Consider the following 18691-nt stretch of genomic DNA (forward strand, 5'->3'; position numbering starts at 1 on the left):
GCGGGGAAGTTTTCCATCTAGAGCTATAGAAAAACCTGGTTAACACCCAGAAAACACATTCATTGTCAAATCTTCATCAAACATGGTCAGAACATTAATTAATGGTATCTTTGCTGAGTTTGAAACTGAATCATGTGAGTAAAAAAAACACTAGGCAACTAGGTCAAACCAAAGAAAAAGCTTGTTACCACTCCAGAAGTAACATTTATGGTCCAATCTACTTAAAACTTGGTCAAACATTTGTTTTAATGATTGATCAGCAGTGTGGAAAATGGGTCTGGTTTGTTGCAAATCATTGCCGCAAGGGGTGGGGCAGTTTTCTTTTTTTTAGCATATACATAAGGTAAAACCTTGGTAACATTCTGACAACCGTAGAAAACATTCCCACTCTGTTGCAGTCATAATTTTCAACTGACCAGATCCAGGCCCAGATATCATTAGATCCAATATTTTGACCAAGTTTAATGAAGATATGGCCACCACGGGTGGGCTCGTAATTTTGGCAAAAGTGCAACCTTTTAACTCAAGTTTAAGTTTCTATTTTCATTTTGAGATTTTAAAGTCATTTGGCACATTTGTTCACCATCATTGGAGAGTGTGTCATGCGATAAAAATTACATCGATATCTGCAACGTTAAGGTCACACTTTGAGTTCAAAGGTCAAAAATGGCCATAAATGATCTTGTCCAGGCAATAACTACATGTATGTCATTCATTTTGAGATTTTAAAATTACTCGGTACATTTGTTCACAATAATTGCACGGTGTGTCATGCGAAAGAATTACTTCGATATCTCCAAGGTCAAGGTCACACTTTGAGAAAATATATTGAATTTGACAAGTGGGGTAAGTAGGAACAATCCGTAACAATGAACATTTTGAATTGTCTTCCTTTATCAGACTTTGTAATCAAGGTCCTCACGACTAAAATAAGATTGAATTTTACTCAAGGGAGGTAACTAGGAACAATCAGGAACAATGCACATTTTGAATTGTCTCCCTTTATCAGACTTTTTTTTAAGGTCACCTGAGCACAACTTTTGTCCGTCATGCGTTGTCAACATTTGCCTTGTTAACACTCTAGAGGCCACATTAATTGTCCAATCATCATAAAATTTGGTCAGAAGATTCTCTCAATGAAATCTTGGATGAGTAAAAAAATGGTTACGTTTGCTTGAAAAACATGGCTTCCAGGGGGCGGGGCATTTTTCCTTATATGGCTATAGTAAAACCTTGTAAACACTATAGAGGCCACATTTATTGTCAGATCTTCATGAAACTTGGTTAGGAGATTCATCCCAATAATATCTTGGACGAGTTCAAAAATGATGCCAGTTGGTTGAAAAACATGGCCGCCAGGGGGCGGGGCATTTTTTTTATATGGCGATAGTAAAACCTTGTTAACACTCTAGAGGCCACATTTATTGTCCAATCTTCATAAAATTTGGTCAGAAGATTGGTCTCAATGATATCTTGAATGAGTTTGAAAATGGTTATGTTTGCTTGAAAACATGGCCTCCAAGGGGCGGGGCATATTTCCTTATATGGCTATAGTAAAACCTTGTTAACACTAGAGGCCACATTTATTTTAAATCTTAATGAAACTTAGTCAGAAGATTAATCCCAATAATATCATGGACGAGTTCAAAAATGATGCCAGTTGGTTGAAAAACATGGCTGCCAGTGGGCGGGGCATTTTTCTTTATATGGCTATCGCAAAACCTTGTTAACACTCTAGAGGCCACATTTATTTTTCAATCATCATGAAACTTGGTCTGAAGATTTGTCCCAATTATATCATGGACAAGTTTGAAAATGGTTCCGGTTGCTTTAAAAACATGGCCACCAGGGGGCGGGGCATTTTTCCTTATATGGCTTTTGTAAAACCTTGTTAACAAGAGGCCATATTCTTTGTCTAATCTTCATGAAATGTGGTCAGAAGATTGGTCTCAATGATATCTTGAATGAGATTAAAAATGGATACGTTTGCTTGAAAAACATGGCTGCCAAGGAGCGGGGCATTTTTCCTTATATGGCTATAGTAAAATCTTGTTAACACACTCAAGGCCACATTTATTGTTCGATCTTCATTAAACTTGTTCAGAAGATTCATCCCAATGATATCTTGGATGAGTTTGAAAATGGTTCCAGTTGGTTTAAAAACATGCCTGCCAAGGGGGCGTGGCATTTTTCCTGATATAACTTAAGTCAAACTTTGTTAACACTAGAAGCCACATTTATTTTCCGATCATCATGAAACCTGGTCAGAAGATTTGTCCCAATGATACCTTGGACAAGTTTGAAAATGGTTCCAGTTGATTGAAAAACATGGCAACCAAGGGGCGGGGCATTCTTCCCTATATGTGTTCATGAATCTTCATTAAACTTTGTCAGAATATTTGTTTAAATGATATCTTGGATGTGTATGAAAATGGTTCTGGTCTGTTGAAAAACGTGGCCACGGTGTTCAATAGTCATAAAAGTTGGTAAGAACATTTGTTCTAATGACATCTAGGGCTTCAAAGAACATGTCAGTTCCTTTGAATCTCAGGTGAGAAACTTTGGGCCTTTTAGGCCCTCTTGTTTTCAAATTGAAAACCTGGTTTTGTGACAATTTTGTCTCTTGTCTCTACTTCGACATAACTGACCGTGCTTGCAGTTTTAAAAACTGGTGTTATATCATTTGGACAACTGTTTTTACAAAGTTCCATTCAGATGTGGAAATTAAACAGTCTATAGTATTCACAGGGCAAATGCATGCTCAGTTTAGATGAACAAGAGGGCCTGAAAGGCCCAGGGTGGCTCACCTGAGATAACAAGATATTATTGGGACAATTAATCTGACCAAGTTTCATGAAGATTGGAAAATAAATGTGGCCTCTAGAGTGTTAACAAGGTTTGACTATAGCCATATACGGAAAAATGCCCCACCCCCTGGCAGCCATGTTTTTCAACCAACCGGTATCATTTTTGAACTTGTCCAAGATATTATCAGGATGAATCTTCTGACCAAGTTTCATGAAGATTGGACAGAAAATGTGGCTTCTAGAGTGTTAGCAAGATTTTACTAAAGCCATATTAGGAAAAATGCCCCACCCCTTGGCAGCCATGTTTTTCTAGCAAACATAACCATATTTGAACTCATCCAAGATATCATTAAGACCAATCTTCTGACCAAATTCTATGATGATTGGACCATTAATGTGGCCTCTAGAGTGTTAACAAGGTTTTACTAAAGCCATATATAGCCATATAAGGAAAAATGCCCCGACCCTGGTAGCCATGTTTTTAAAGCAACCAAAACCATTTTCAAACTCATCCAAGATATCATTGGGACAAATCTTCTGACCAAGTTTCCTGATGATCGGAAAATAAATGTGACCTCTAGAGTGTAAACAAGGTTTTACTATAGCCACATAAGGAAAAATGCCCCGCCCCTGTAGCGGCCATGTTTTTCAACCAACCTACATCATTTTTGAACTCGTCAAAGATATTATTGGGATGAATGTTCTGACTGAGTTTCATGAAAATCTGACTATAAATGTGGCCTCTAGATTGTTAACAAGATTTTACTATAGCCATATAAGGAAAAATGCCCCACCCCTTGGCAGCCATGTTTTTCAAGCAAATCTAACCATTTTCGAACTCATCCAAGATATCAATAACACAAATCTTCTGACCAAATTTCATGAAGATTGGACAATAAATGTGGCCTCTAGAGTGTTAACAAGGTTTTACAAAAGCCATATATAGCCTTATAAGGAAAAATGCCCTGCCCCCTGGTGGCCATGTTTTTTAAGAAACCAAAACCATTTTCGATGTCATCAACGATATCATTGGGACAAATCTTCTAACCAAGTTTCATGAAGATCAGAAAATAAATGTGGCCTCTAGAGTGTTAAGGAGGTTTTACTATGGCCATAAAAGGAAAAATGCCCCGCCACCTGGCGGCCATGTTTTTTCAACCAACGGGCATCATTTTTGAAAACGTCCAAGATATTATTGGGATGAATCTTCTGACTCAGTTTCATGAAGATTGGACAATAAATGTGGCCTCTATAGAGTGTTAACAAGATTTTACTATAGCCATATAAGAAAAAATGCCCCGCCCCTTGGCAGCCATGTTTTTCAAGCAAAGGTTACCATTTTAAAACTCATCCAAGATTTCATTGGGACAAATCTTCTGACCAAGTTTCATGAAGATCAGAAAATAAATGTGGCCTCTAGAGTGTAAATAATGTTTTACTATAGCCATATAAGGAACAAGGGACACAATTGCCACAAAACCAGGTTTTCAGTTGAAAAAAAGTCTGATAAAGGGAGACAATTCAAAATGTGTATTGTTAACCCCCTTGTGTTAATTTGACTTTGATTTCAATAAGAAAACAAGGGCTGTTTGTAAAACATGCATGCCCCCCATATGGGCTGTCAGTTGTTGTGGAATCCATTGTGTGAATACGTTTTCTGTCACTGTGACCTTTGACCTAGTGACCTGAAAATCAATAGGGGTCATCTACCAGTCATGATCAATGTACCTATGAAGTTTCATGATCCTAGGCATAATTATTCTTTAGTTATCATCCGGAAAACATTTTACTATTTCGAGTCACTGTGACCTTGACCTTTGACCTAGTGACCTGAAAATTTATATGGGTCATCTGCCAGTCATGATCAATGTACCTATGAAGTTTCATGATCCTAGGCGTAAGCACTCTTGAGTTATCATCCGGAAACCATTTTACTGTTTTGAGTCACTGTGACCTTGACCTTTTACCTAGTGACCTGAAATTCAATAGGGGTCATCTGCCAGTCATGAGTTAAGTTCCTATGAAGTTTCATGATCATAAACGTAAGCATTCTTGAGTTATCATCCGGAAACCATTTTACTGTTTTGAGTCACTGTGACCTTGACCTTTGACCCAGTGACCTGAAAATCAACAGGGGTCATCTGCCAGTCATGATCAATGTACCTATGAAGTTTCATGATCCTAGGCATAAGCATTCTTGAGTTATCATCCGGAAACCATTTTACTATTTCAAGTCATTGTTACCTTGAACTTTGACCTAGTGACCTGAAAATCAATAGGGGTCATCTGCCAGTCATGATCAATGTACCTATGAAGTTTCACGATCCTAGGCCTAAGCGTTCTTGAGTAATCATCTGGAAACCATTTTACTATTTCAAGTCACTGTGACCTTGACCTTTTACCTAGTGACCTGAAAATCCATAGGGGTCATCTGCCAGTCATGATTAATGTACCTATGAAGTTTCATGATCCTAGGCCTAAGCGTTCTTGAGTTATCATCCGGAAACCATCAGGTGGTCAGACCGACCGACATGTGCAAAACAATATACCCCCTCTTCTTTGAAGGGGGGCATATAAAAAGTCTGATAAAGAGAGACAACTCAAAATCAAAACGTGCATTGTTACTCATTTTTCATAGTTACATAGTTGTTTCAAAATCAATCTATTTTTAGTTGTGGCAACCTTGACCTTGGAGACATTGACGCAATTCTTTCGCGCGACACACCGTCCAATAATGGTGAACAAATGTGCCAAATGATTTTAAAATGTCACAATGAATAAAATAGTAATGGCACAGACAAGCTCATTTATGGCCATTTTTGGCCTTCAAACTCAAATTGTGATCTTGACCTTGGAAAAATCGACGTGATTCTTTCACGCGTCACACTGTCTAATGATGGTGAACAAATGTGCCAAATGATTTTAAAATCTCACAATGAATCACAAAGTAATGGCCCAGACAAGCTCATTTATGGCCATTTTTGACCTTCAAACTCAAATTGTGACCTTGACCTTGGAGATATCGACGTAAGTCTTTCTCACGACACACCGTCTAATGATAGTGAACAAATTTGCCAAATGATTTTAAAATCTGACAATGAACGACAAAGTTATGGCCCGGACAAGCTCATTTATGGCCATTTTTGACCTTCAAACTCAAGTTGTGACCTTGACCTTATATATCTACGTAATTCTTTCTCGCGACACACCGTCTAATGATGGTGAACAAATGGCTAAATAATTTTAAAATCTGACAATGAACGACAGAGTTATGGTCCGGACAAGCTTGTTCCAGCCACCTGCTCGCCCGCCAGCCAGCCCGCTCGCCGACATTCGCCAAACTTATAACCAGTATTTTTCTTCGAAAAACCAGGTTAAAAATGCCCCGCCCCCTGGCGACCATGTTTTTCAACCAACCGGCATCAATTTCAAACTCGTCCAAGATATGAATGGGATGAATCTTCTGACCAAGTTTCATGAAGATCAGACAATAAATTTGGCATCTAAAGTGTTAACAAGATTTTACTATAACCATATAAAGCCATATAAGGAAAAATGCCCCGCCCCTTGGCAGCCATGTTTTTCAAGCAAACATAACCATTTTCGAACTCATCCAAGATATCATTGAGACCAATCTTCTGACCAAATTTCATGAAGATTGGACAATAAATGTGGCCTCTAGAGAGTTAACAAGGCAAATGTTGACAGCGCACGACGGACAAAAGGCAATCACAAAAGCTTACCATGAGCACAAAGTGCTCAGGTGAGCTAAAAAGGAGGCCTTTAATAGTTGAAGAATGGTGGGTGTTTTAGCATTTCAGAGGTGTGGGGATTACGTTTGTGACATCAGACAAAGGAGCAGCCTAGAAGAAATTTATCTTTTTTTAAAGATTTTACCTGCACATTACCCGGATTCAAATACAGCCTAGATGTTGCATAAATGAATAGTCTGAATCAGAATGTCAGAATCATGCATAGTCATAAAGATTTAATCACAAATTTGGCTTTTAGAGTGCTTGTTGACCTTGTTTTTTGACCCACAAGATTCAAACTCACTTAAGATTTAGAAAAATTATGTGGCCTCTAGATTGTTAACAAGGTATTTTAACATTTGACATGGTGACCTAGTTTTAGTACACATGAAGTTTTAAACTCTTACTAAATAAATACTCTGACCATACATTTGATCTCTATCCTGGTTACAAAGATTTGATAAGATTTGAGCACTTGACCAGTTTTTTATGCATGTGGATCAGATTTTAACTAGGCCTAGATATTGTCAAGATAAACATTTTGAATATCTTTGATAAAGATCTAGTCATAAATGTGGCAGTAACAAGGTTTTTCTAAGATTTGACCTTGAACATGTATAACCCAGATACAAACTCTGATAAAAAATGTAATAGAGATAAACATTATGACAGAGTTTTATCAAGATTGAGTAATGACAATGACCTCTAGTGTAGTAACAAGTTTTTCTAACATTTAACCTGGTGACCAAGTTTTTGGACACAGATTTACCGGATTTGAACTCGGTCTAGATTCAGTCAATATAAACATTCTAACAAAGTTTCATTTAGATTGAGTCATAAATGTGGCCACTAGCATGTTTACAAGATTTTTCATGGTCTTTACATGGTGACCCAGCTTTTGGAGGCATGTTTCCCTAGATGTTAGTAGTCATGAACCATACTACTTGTTTTCTAAATAATTATAAACTGGTTTTAATAGTGGTGTATCAGTGCAGACTGAGGGACATGAGGATTGCAGACAAAAACTAAAATCTTTTGACATCAAAGTCTTTTATGCAAGGCAATCTTCATATTTCTAAGCCATTTATGCAATAAGGTTTACATAAAACAAAAACTAGAAACACAAAATCATATCTGCATGGGAGTGGTTACATTTTAAGATTCTAGCGTAATTTCAAGAATGAACTTTCATAAAAATATATTAAAACATATTCCATAGACTTCTACTCCCATTAATCTATGACAATGCCATACACTATGATTAACGGTGCAAACATTTGCAAATGATTTCATCCATCAAGTCATGTATACTATGATAAAATAAAAAGACAAGACATAAACTCAAAAATAGAAATGCCTTCGTGGTGGGTAGTATTTACAAGTAGTAAGTAAAGTACAGGAACACAGGTCATCTTAATGGTCACTCTTACTAATACTCAAGCTAGTATGCTTGTACAGGTACAGCTCCATTCATCTGATACATCTCCATTCATACTTCAGTTCAACATTTGCCTTTTAAGGCTGTTGAAGTGACGAAAATTGAAAGGCTTCTTTCTTTTCTCTAAAATTAAAAGCATGCCAATTTGGATGAGAATAAGTTACGTATATTATGTGGACACAAATTTCCCATGTTACTTTGACCTTAAAATTATTGACATAAAAAGTAAATCAGTATCTTACTTTCCAGCCAAAAGAACAGTTACCGGTATACCAATTAGGCCGCTAATAAGTAAAAGACTTCTCAATATATTGTGTGGAAATTAAATGTTTTAATGATAGATTAACCATCTGATTGACTGTCAGGTGCATGGCTAGGGGTCATGTCATGGAATCATAATGATATGCATGTAATATCAGGGAAAAAATGTAAAAGCAAACTAGTGACCTGAAAATCAATAGGGGTCATTTGCGAGTCATGATCAATGTACCTATGAAGTTTCATGATCCTAGCCATACGCTTTCTTGAGTTATCATCCGGAAACCATTTTACTATTTCGGGTCACCGTGACCTTGACCTTTGACCTAGTGACCTAAAAATCAATAGGGGTCATCTGCTAGTCATGATCAATCTACCTATGAAGTTTCATGATCCTAGGCATAAGGGTTCTTGAATTATCATCCCGAAACCATTTTACTATTTCGGGTCACCGTGACCTTGACCTTTGACCTAGTGACCTGAAAATCAATAGGGGTCATCTGCTAGTCATGATCAATCTACCTATGAAGTTTCATGATCCTAGGCATAAGCGTTCTTGAATTATCATCCGGAAACCATTTTACTATTTCGGGTCACAGTGACCTTGACCTTTGACCTAGTGACCTCAAAATCAATAGGGGTCATCTGTGAGTCATGATCAATGTACCTATGAAGTTTCATGATCCTAGGCCTAAGCGTTCTTGAGTTATCGTCTGACAACCACCTGGTGGACGGACAGACCGACAGACCGACCGACATGAGCAAAGCAATATACCCCCTTTTCTTCCAAGGGGGGCATAATAGTACTATGAAAGGTAGGTTTATTAATGTTGACTACAGATTGGAACAAGGCCTTCAATCATATTCATATCTGAGTTTTCTGAGTTTTCCATTATTTAAATTCTCAAATTATAAACAAATAAAAGTGTCCAACCTCCTAAAAATAGAAATGTTCTTGATCATCACAAATACCAATATTGGCAGTATCTTATATCAATCTAGGAAGAAGGGAGATAAATCAATCATTATCTCAACATAATCATTGTTGGAGAAGTTGTTATTGTTTTCATTTATTATAGTTAACTGGTAATTTCATTTAAAGTAATAATATTAATATCATAAACTGAAAAATGCTTCTAACATTATTCTACACAAGACGGTGGATTTGCTATCCCATTTTACATACTGATGTACTAACTTGTAAATTAAATTGGACAAAATATTAAACATTGTACATTTACACCCTTACAAACTGACAAGCAACTTACTAGCCAGACACAAATACCCTCCTGTATGCGAATTATTACAACATCTGTTTGTGAAGCATAAACTGTTATATGTGTTTTCATGAATGTGTTCCCATCCCTTATTTTTTTAAATAAAGTGTCAAGAACATTTTGCCTCACACATAAACAGATCATCTAAGATTAAAAACATTTTTTATTGAAATAGCTAGATTTGAAGAACATATTCTCAAATAAACTTGTATGAATGCTAACAGACACTGTAGTTACAAGATATTGTATAATAGCAATGGTTATACAAAATGTATAGCACAAAATGTCTGCGACTAGAAATTAAATATGAACAACTATTAATGCATGGGAATTTGTAAAACAAAATGTGGTACGTTAACATGAACATTTTGAAAAAGAGAAACAAAGTCATAGAAACATACAAACTATTGCAGAGAGACTGTGTGAAAAAAAATTGAACAAGCGATGTGTTTGTGAAACACTATGTCCCCATATATTTGACCTTTGACCTTGAAGGATGACCTTGACCTTTCACCACTCAAAATGTGCAGCTCCATGAGATACACATGCATGCTAAATATATAGTTGCTATCTTCAATATTGCAAAAGTGTACATTAAATAAAAAAATTTACCCCATATATTTGACCTTTGACCTTGAAGGATGACCTTGACTTTTCACCACTCAAAATGTGCAGCTCCATGAGATACACATGCATGCCAAATATGAAGTTGCTATCTTCAATATTGCAAAAGTTATGGCAAATGTTAAAGTTGGAGCAAACAAACACACAAACCAACCAACCAACAGACAGGGCAAAAACAATATGTCCCCCACCACTATATCCCCCACCGCTATAGTGGTGGGGGACATACAACAAACTTGGTAAAAAATCACATTATGATGCTACATGCTGAAAACGAAATCTATGGGGTTTGTGGTGTCAGAAACGAAGCTTTTTCCCAGTGTTCTCTATATGAATATAAGGACAACAACACAAGTTTATATATTCAATAACTGACGGACTACAGACATCATAGTATTCTGTAAGCTTGCCATTAGCACAAAGTGCTCATGTGACATTTTATCTAACATGAACTTTCACAATGCATATATGGTAAGAAGAAGTTACCTACTAATGTGAACAAGTGTCTCAAAATACTGGTAATCTCTATTAAAGCTTATTTGAATGTGTTTTTTTTAATGAATATTTGAACACATACCTTGAGAACTACTGAAAAAAAATCATGTACATGTTTGGAGTGCTCTGTACATATTCAGTTTGGTACTTCAGAAATTAATGATTAAACTAAATTCATACTAGTTCTACCCATGTGAGTAGAGTATTTTTACGTAAATGAAGAACAAACAATTAATTATTATTGTCACCATCGTCATTATGTTACAATCAAATCAATATTTTAAGTTACTTACACACAGATTAGCAGACAAAATATGATTTAATGTATAACCTACAGGTCATCACACACTAAAAATAACAAGACACCTGCAGATTTTTATATATGTACATAACAATCACAACAACATCATGGTACATACAAATGAAAAATTGCAATACATTGTTAACACCCTGAAGTTTTACTACGGTCACTAGAGAAATGATTTCTCTTTCATGTTAAATTTGACAGAAACTTACACCATGTGAAATGTTTATAAATATGTTTGCTAAAAATAAAAGTGCGTTAAATTTCTTCATGTCTTTTATACAAGCAGCTGTTTAAATAAACCAAAAATACTGCAATTAAGTTGCACTCTGGGAAACGGGCCTTGAAGCATGTGCTGAAAGTGTCTTACCAGATAAGCCTGTATAGTCTGCAGCAGCGAATCAAGGAAAATACTTTCCACTTAATGATATTTTTCGTTTAAAGGAAGTCTCTACAAAAATCCTGTGTAGGCAGGAAGTCTTGTCCCTGCCTACAGGCAGACTGCACATGCGAATCTATAACGTCACTCTATGCACATGCATTAAACCCCATTTGATCCAGAGCAAGGGCCACTTGTTTAATGTAATTACTGCTACTTCCAATTATGGAAGAGATTCTTTTGTCTTTCAAAAAATGACCACTGACAAAGTTTGTGTACATCGTAGCCATCTCTTTTCAATGGTCACCAGTGGTCACATAGGAGGCTTGATGGGATACACTGCGTGTGGCGCCACACCGACTGCCTGCAGAGCTCTGATGGCTGCCCTGTCTCAACAGCCTCAAATCTCTTGTAAACTTTATCATCACTCTGTAACCAATCTGCAAATAAACAACATGACACACTAGATTTTGCTCCTATAACAATAAGCATTATTCTGTGAAAACTGGGCTTCATGCATGTACTTTTGCCCCAGATAAGCCTGTGCATTCTGCACAGGCTAATCAGGGACAGCACTTTCCTCCTAGACTAGAAATTTATTTATTTAGACTTAAAAATCCAACAACATCCATTAAAGCATAAAGTGTCTTCCCTGATAAGGCTTGACGACACAAAGTACATGCATCAAGCCTTGTTTTTCTTGAGCATGGCTTCATTATTATGATGTGAAAGAATTGTGTGTTCACTGCTGGGTATCATTACTGCAGCCTACAGTATCTACTTACAGTAAGAACAACAAAGATGGCCGCAATGTCCAGTTCAGTTCTGACTGTGATGGCTGTTCTCACTAACGGTTCTACTCCTTGCCTCTGCGGTCTCATCCTCGGGTGATTTGTCTCGTGGCTTGCCCGTTCCAAAAATACTGGCATTCCTTTGAGTATTCACACTGTCATTTGTGGGCTCCCTTACAGATCTGGGTAACAGCTGCAACCTGGGTCTAGCTGCTGCAGACTCTGTACAACAAATAAATCATTGTACGAATTCATGGGCTGCTATAACAGTTCTATTGTGTAACATCTACTTTCTTAGTTCATTTGAAATCTGAATTTATCCTGCCTATTTTAACTTGACAAACACAACTTTAAAATAGTATGGAGTATGGCTTGGTCTTTGTTTATATTAAAAGAAAATTACTATTGAAGGTACGTGCAAAAACCACATACTGGACATTGGCAGCTAAAAAAGTTTGTAAAGAATTCATGATTAATCTATACCTGGTGTTTAATTTTTAAGAACACATGAATGTATCTTATGGAAATTGCATCTGGGTTCCTCACAACAGAACTTACCAGGTGATAGTTCTCTGAGATCTGAAGCTGGTTGTCCACCACTGTTTTGCCGTCTCCTGTTGAAATTATTGCCACCATCCTGCTCCCTGTCAAAGCTGCCCCTTCCTCTGCCTCCACGGCCCCCTCTTCCAAAGTGGTTGTAGTCATCTCCCCTGTCGCTGTAGTTCTCAAATCCGCCCCTGGACACCCCTCCCCCTCTGTGGTCGTTGAAACCACCCCCTCGGTAGTCGTTGAAACCTCCGCCTCGGTTGTCGTTAAAACCCCCCCTGCCTCCCCCATAGTTATCAAAGCCACCACGACCTCTTCCACCACGTCCACCTCGATAACCTGAAAGTTATTTGAATGGATGACTGCAGTTTGCTATTCAAGGACACACATCTAAGCTGGCTGCCACCTTTCCATCTTTCCATAGGTGATCTATGCAAATAAAATGTCACGCTTCAACTTCATTCAAATACGAGTTTCATCTAAATCTTCTGGTACCCCATATATAAACTATAAATCTCTCACAGACACAGATGCACTCACGACACATGTTTGCACACAGACAAATGCCTAATTTATGCTTCATTTCTCCAGTATTAAAGGGATCTTTTCACGCTTTGGTAAATTGACAAAATTGAAAAAAGTTGTTTCAGATTCGCACATTTTTGTTTTAGTTATGATATTTGTGAGGAAACAGTAATACTGAACATTTACCATGGTCTAATATAGCCATTATATGCATCTTTTGACGATTTTAAAACCTAACAAGAGCACCGCCTTGCGGGTGCAGACCGCTCATCTATTTTCTTTTTAAAGGTGAAGGGACTCTCATTTTCAATCACAAAGGAGGGAGGAGTGGAGTGAAGAGGGGTGTATAGTGTGGGGTTGTGGACATTTATTACATTATCTTCCAAAAAAGCGAAAAAAAAAAAAAAAAAAAAAAAAAAAAATCGGGGGGGGGGGGGGGGGGGGGGGGGGGGGGGGGGGGGGGTTGGGTGCGATGGTTGGACGGTATTTCAAACATAACAGTTTAAAAAAAAAAATGGGAGGGGGGGGGGGGGGTATAGTGTGAGGGTGTGGTGGTAATTTCTGAGATGATCTTAAAAAAAAAAAAAAAAAATAAATTGGGGGGGGGTGGGGGGGGGGGGTGGGGTGGGGGTATAGTGTGAGGGTGTGGTGGTCATTTGTGAGATGATCTTAAAAAAAAAAAAAAAAAAAAAAAAAAAATAGGGGGGGGAGGGGGGAGGGGGGGAGGGGGGGGAGGGCACGGGGGTGGAGTCTATTGTGGTTTGTCAGGTAAGAGTAGTTTCATCAAAGTATCAATCAAATCTAATCATAAATAAAGAAGTTATGGCAATTTAAGCAAAATTTAATAATTTGACCTTGAGAGTCAAGGTCATTCAAAGGTCAAAGTAAAATTCAAGTTGCCAGGTACAGTAACCTCATGATAGCATGTAAGTATTTGAAGTTTGAAAGCAATAGCCTTGATACTTAAGAAGTAAAGTGGATCGAAACACAAAATTTAACCATATATTAAAAGTTACTAAGTCAAAAAGGGCCATAATTCCGTAACAATGACAACCAGAGTTATGCAACTTGTCCTTTTACTGTACCCTTATGATAGTTTGTGAGTGTTCCAAGTATGAAAGCAATATCTATGATACTTTAGGGGTAAAGTGGACCAAAACATAAATCTTAACCAAATTTTCAATTTTCTAAGTATAAAGGGCCCATAATTCCGTCCAAATGCCAGTCAGAGTTACATAACTTTGCCTGCACGGTCCCCTTATGATAGTTCATAAATCTTGCAAGTATGAAAGCAATAGCTTTGATACTGTAGGAATAAAGTGGACCTAAACACAAAACTTAATCAAATTTTCAATTTTCTAAGTATAAAAAGGGCACATAATTCTGTCAAAATGCCAGTCAGAGTTACATTACTTTGCCTGCACAGTCCCCTTATGATAGTTAGTAAGTGTTGCAAGTATGAAAGCAATAGCTTTGATGCTTAAGGAATAAAATGGACCTAAACACAAAACTTAACCAAAATTGTCAATTTTCTAAGTATAAAAAGGGCACATAATTCTGTCAAAATGCATGCCAGAGTTATCTAACTTTGCCTGCCCAGTCCCCTCATGATAGTAAGTAAGTGTACCAAGTTTGAATGCAATAGCATTGATACTTACTGAGAAAAGTGGAACTAAACGCAAAACTTAACCAAAATTTTCAATTTTTTAAGTATAAAAAGGGCACATAATTCTGTCAAAATGCACACCAGAGTTATCTAACTTTGCCTGCCCAGTCCCCTCATGATAGTAAGTAAGTGTACCAAGTTTGAATGCAATAGCATTGATACTTTCTGAGAAAAGTGGACCTAAACGCAAAACTTAACCGGACGCCGACGCCAACGCCAACGCCGACGCCGACGCCGACGCCAAGGTGATGACAATAGCTCATAATTTTTTTTCAAAAAATAGATGAGCTAAAAATTATAAAGCGTTGCAACGCGAAACGATTGAATAATTTGGAGAGTTCTGTTTTTGTCGTTAAATTTTGTGAAACTACGAAGACTGCTTATATAAGGTATAAAATACGTCAAGTATGTGTACTCGGCGGAATAGCTCAGTAGGCTAAAGCGTTTTTACTTCAGGACTCTGGCAGGACTCCAGGGGTCACTGGTTCGAAACCTGGTCCGGGCAATGTTCTTTTCCTTTTTTTAATTTTATTCTTGATTTTTTACTGGAGCTTTTACGATCCAATGTTTACATTTATCAATATAAAGCATTTAATGAATAAGTTAAAAAATGCCAAAATCTGTGAAAAGGCCTCAAAAAATCACGATCATATACAGCATGTGGTGATAGTTTGAGTGAGATCCATCAAGTATTCTAAACACGGTGTCTATACCATGTGACTTTTTAAGATCTGTGTTGGGAGAATAAAGCGCGACGAGCTAATATTTTTGATGGTGTATTTTTTAATATTTCACCATTGTAAATGGGATAAAGTGGAGAGCCCGCTCATTTGTGAGAGTTTTCTATAGGTATCAAGATCTTTTTAAACAAATAAGTAGTTTTTCAGTAAAGTGCAACCGCGTGTTTGTAATATGAAGCCCCCACACTGATCCAACATTTTTCTAACTGTTCATCTGCGCGGTTTTTGATTACTTGGAAAACATACACGCAAATTAATTAGCTGCTGTGAAAGTGACAACCACATGTATTTTGTGTGTAAGGAAACAGTCCAAAACTGGCATGAAAAGCACGGGCGAATTGTCATATAAAAACTTTGTAGCGCAGAGAACATTGAGATATTTACTTTGACAGGAAAAAATGAAGCGCATGATAATTAAATTTAGTCGCCCATATCATGAACACACTTGTTTTCTTAAAATGAAAGAACATGAATACGGTGTATCGTGTAAGTGTAGATAGTTCAGTATTGAACCGATATTTCGTCCCTGTATACACCTTCCATGAAGACTGTGCGTTACTCAGGTGCTAATCTGGATGCAAAGTGGTTAAATGCATTAACGGCCTACATTATTCGGTATATCTGTATTATGTTACCTATGGGGCGGATTGCAGAAGGCAATCGCCCAAAAAAACAAACAAGTGACCAAAAGTCTCTCACCTGAAGTACATATGTACTGACCTGATCTGTGCAGCCCAAGATATCATTAGAACAAAGGCCTTACAATGTTTCATGAAGATTGAACTACTAATGTGACTTTAAGAGTGACTTTACTATAGCCAAAATGCCCCGCCCCCTAACAGCCATGCTTTTTAACAGACTGTTACATTTTTTGAACTAATCCAAATTACAACAAGACTATTGCCAAGCAATATATGTCCCCTACCGGCTCCACCATTGTCAGAATTTTATTTTATTTGTTGCCATAGCAAACAGAGTTTTTGACGTAGGAACAAAATGAAATGACATGCATAATGTCCATACTGCCATCTATGCATAATGTCCATACTGCCATCTATCCATGTTTCAAGTTTCATGAAAAAATATGAAGAACTTTTTAAAGTTATCGCAGGATCCAGAAAAGTGTGACAGACAGACTCACAGACAGACAGACTCACAGAGTGCAAACCAGAAAGCGTGCATTTCAATGTAGACCAGTTTCCGGGGTAGATCCGCATTTTAAACGCACAGTGTCAAAAAACAAAATCGTCATTCAAACTCTCATCATGTCAACATAATCGGGAAGGTGAGGAAATGCGATACGACACTAAATTAACTCTAGAAATAGTTCAAACGATGGATGAAAATAAAAATTTTGAGCATTTTTTATTTTCAAAACTTGGAAAAATCACTAGCCCGATCGGGCTGGTACCTAGGGAAATTCAGTAGCCCAAAACAAGATCAACTGGCCCCGGGCTATCGAACTAGTGCCAATTTCGAACACTGCAACCAATTGCTTGAAATTTGGTTCTAGATGGGACAAAAACTGTTGGACAGTAAGAGCAAATCAGCAGTAGGTAATGGTCGAATGAGAACAAACCAATATATCCAGCCAATGTACCTAATTACAATCACAGGATTTCCTAACAATCATGAAAAGTGCGATATATATCAATATTTACTGGAAAACATGTACAAATTTTATTTAAGAAGAAAATAATGATGCACTTATGAGAAACCTGGTATTTATTTTAACATTAGATACCTCCCCTGTCCTCCCAACCGCCACCACGCCCCCCTCGACCTCCGCCCCGCCCTGCCGGCCCTCTCTTCCCCTCCGCAACATCAACACGAATGTTCTTGTCTTCAAACAACTGCAAGGTCATCACAGTCAAAAATAGTTAGAAACTGTGATGCTCTCCATTGTAAAAAAAGAATACCATTAAGGTTACATTACATTATACATATGTCTATACAGCAGTGCTCACTCTGGCCTTCAGAAAATAATAGCCATAATTTTTTTCCTTAAAAAAATAATAGCCACAACATATGCGGACTTTTCCGCAAAACGGTACTGAAGGCAAAAAGAAAGAAAAAACAAGGAATCTCATTTTATCTATGTTTTATTAAATGTATATCTATTGGATTTAAGTTATATATATTGCTTGTTTTTAAGTATATATATAATGCTTGTTTTTAAGTTTTAAGTATATATATATATATATATATATATATATATATATATATATATATATATATATATATATATATATATATATATATATATATACTTAAAACAGCTACAGTTACATACACGTCATAAGAATTAAGGGCAATGGCCCCAACCCACCCAGAGCCCTTACTAATTATACTTTTTTATTAGTTTTTCCAATTGCAATTTTTGGTGAATACAACTCGAAATATTATAAACCACACCTTCCGTATCACCGCATGTGTATTCGTCATTCTATTTTTGCTATTATGAACTTCCAAAATAAATCATAATCGTAAAAATACAGTATCCGAAAACGGTAATCCGAAAAATTGTACGCGATTTTCACACGAAATATGCATAATATAAAATATTAATATGCATAATCTAAAATGTGCATATCGTTCGACTACTTTATCTCTTAATACGACGTTTGCCATTGGCCGCAATATTGTAGGCAGAGGCCAATATCAATTGTAAATGATTTATTTTTAAAAATAACACTTTCGCAATGCCGATCATGTTTACATCAATTAATCACAGCGCGTGAGTTAAAATACACCACCTCAGTGTAATTCCAAACACATGTTTCGTTAAAATTAGCTGGCCATGGCATATGCCGGGTCTCTATGAATTGGGAAAACCAGGTTACCTGGTTAAAAATTGAAAATTATGTTAAAGCAGACGACAAACAGCGGTAATTACGGGGATTAGTTGATGGTGATTAAATATTTATTTCATCAAGCAATGTTCAACGTTATCTAATTGCAGAAAAAACGGCGTGAAAAATAAAACCAGCCGACAATATAAAGCGGCGATTTCATGACGATTAATTAATAATTGGAAAAAAAATTAACAACAAGGGCTGTTTGTAAAACATGCATGCCCCCCATATGGG

The 18691-nt window shown here is 37.0% G+C and overlaps 1 protein-coding gene across 8 annotated transcripts in view; it reads right to left on the reverse strand.

The window, feature by feature from the left end:
- Positions 1 to 18691, reverse strand: part of LOC127865197 (eukaryotic translation initiation factor 4H-like) — a 394459-nt gene that overhangs the window by 198583 nt on the left and 177185 nt on the right. For 5 of the 8 annotated variants that reach the window (XM_052405186.1, XM_052405185.1, XM_052405187.1 and 2 more), the window contains 4 exons: positions 17347 to 17455; positions 12684 to 13010; positions 12120 to 12347; positions 7590 to 11774 (listed from right to left, as the gene is read on the reverse strand). In XM_052405186.1, the coding sequence (XP_052261146.1) occupies positions 12154 to 12347; positions 12684 to 13010; positions 17347 to 17455 (630 nt within the window). In that variant the 3' untranslated portion in view covers positions 7590 to 11774; positions 12120 to 12153. Of the gene's footprint in view, positions 1 to 7589; positions 11775 to 12119; positions 12348 to 12683; positions 13011 to 17346; positions 17456 to 18691 lie in introns of those variants that run through there. The other 3 variants (XR_008042518.1, XR_008042517.1, XM_052405184.1) reach the window with 3 other exon arrangements.

The sequence above is a fragment of the Dreissena polymorpha genome, chromosome 1, assembly GCF_020536995.1.
Source record: "Dreissena polymorpha isolate Duluth1 chromosome 1, UMN_Dpol_1.0, whole genome shotgun sequence".
NCBI lineage: Eukaryota > Metazoa > Mollusca > Bivalvia > Myida > Dreissenidae > Dreissena > Dreissena polymorpha.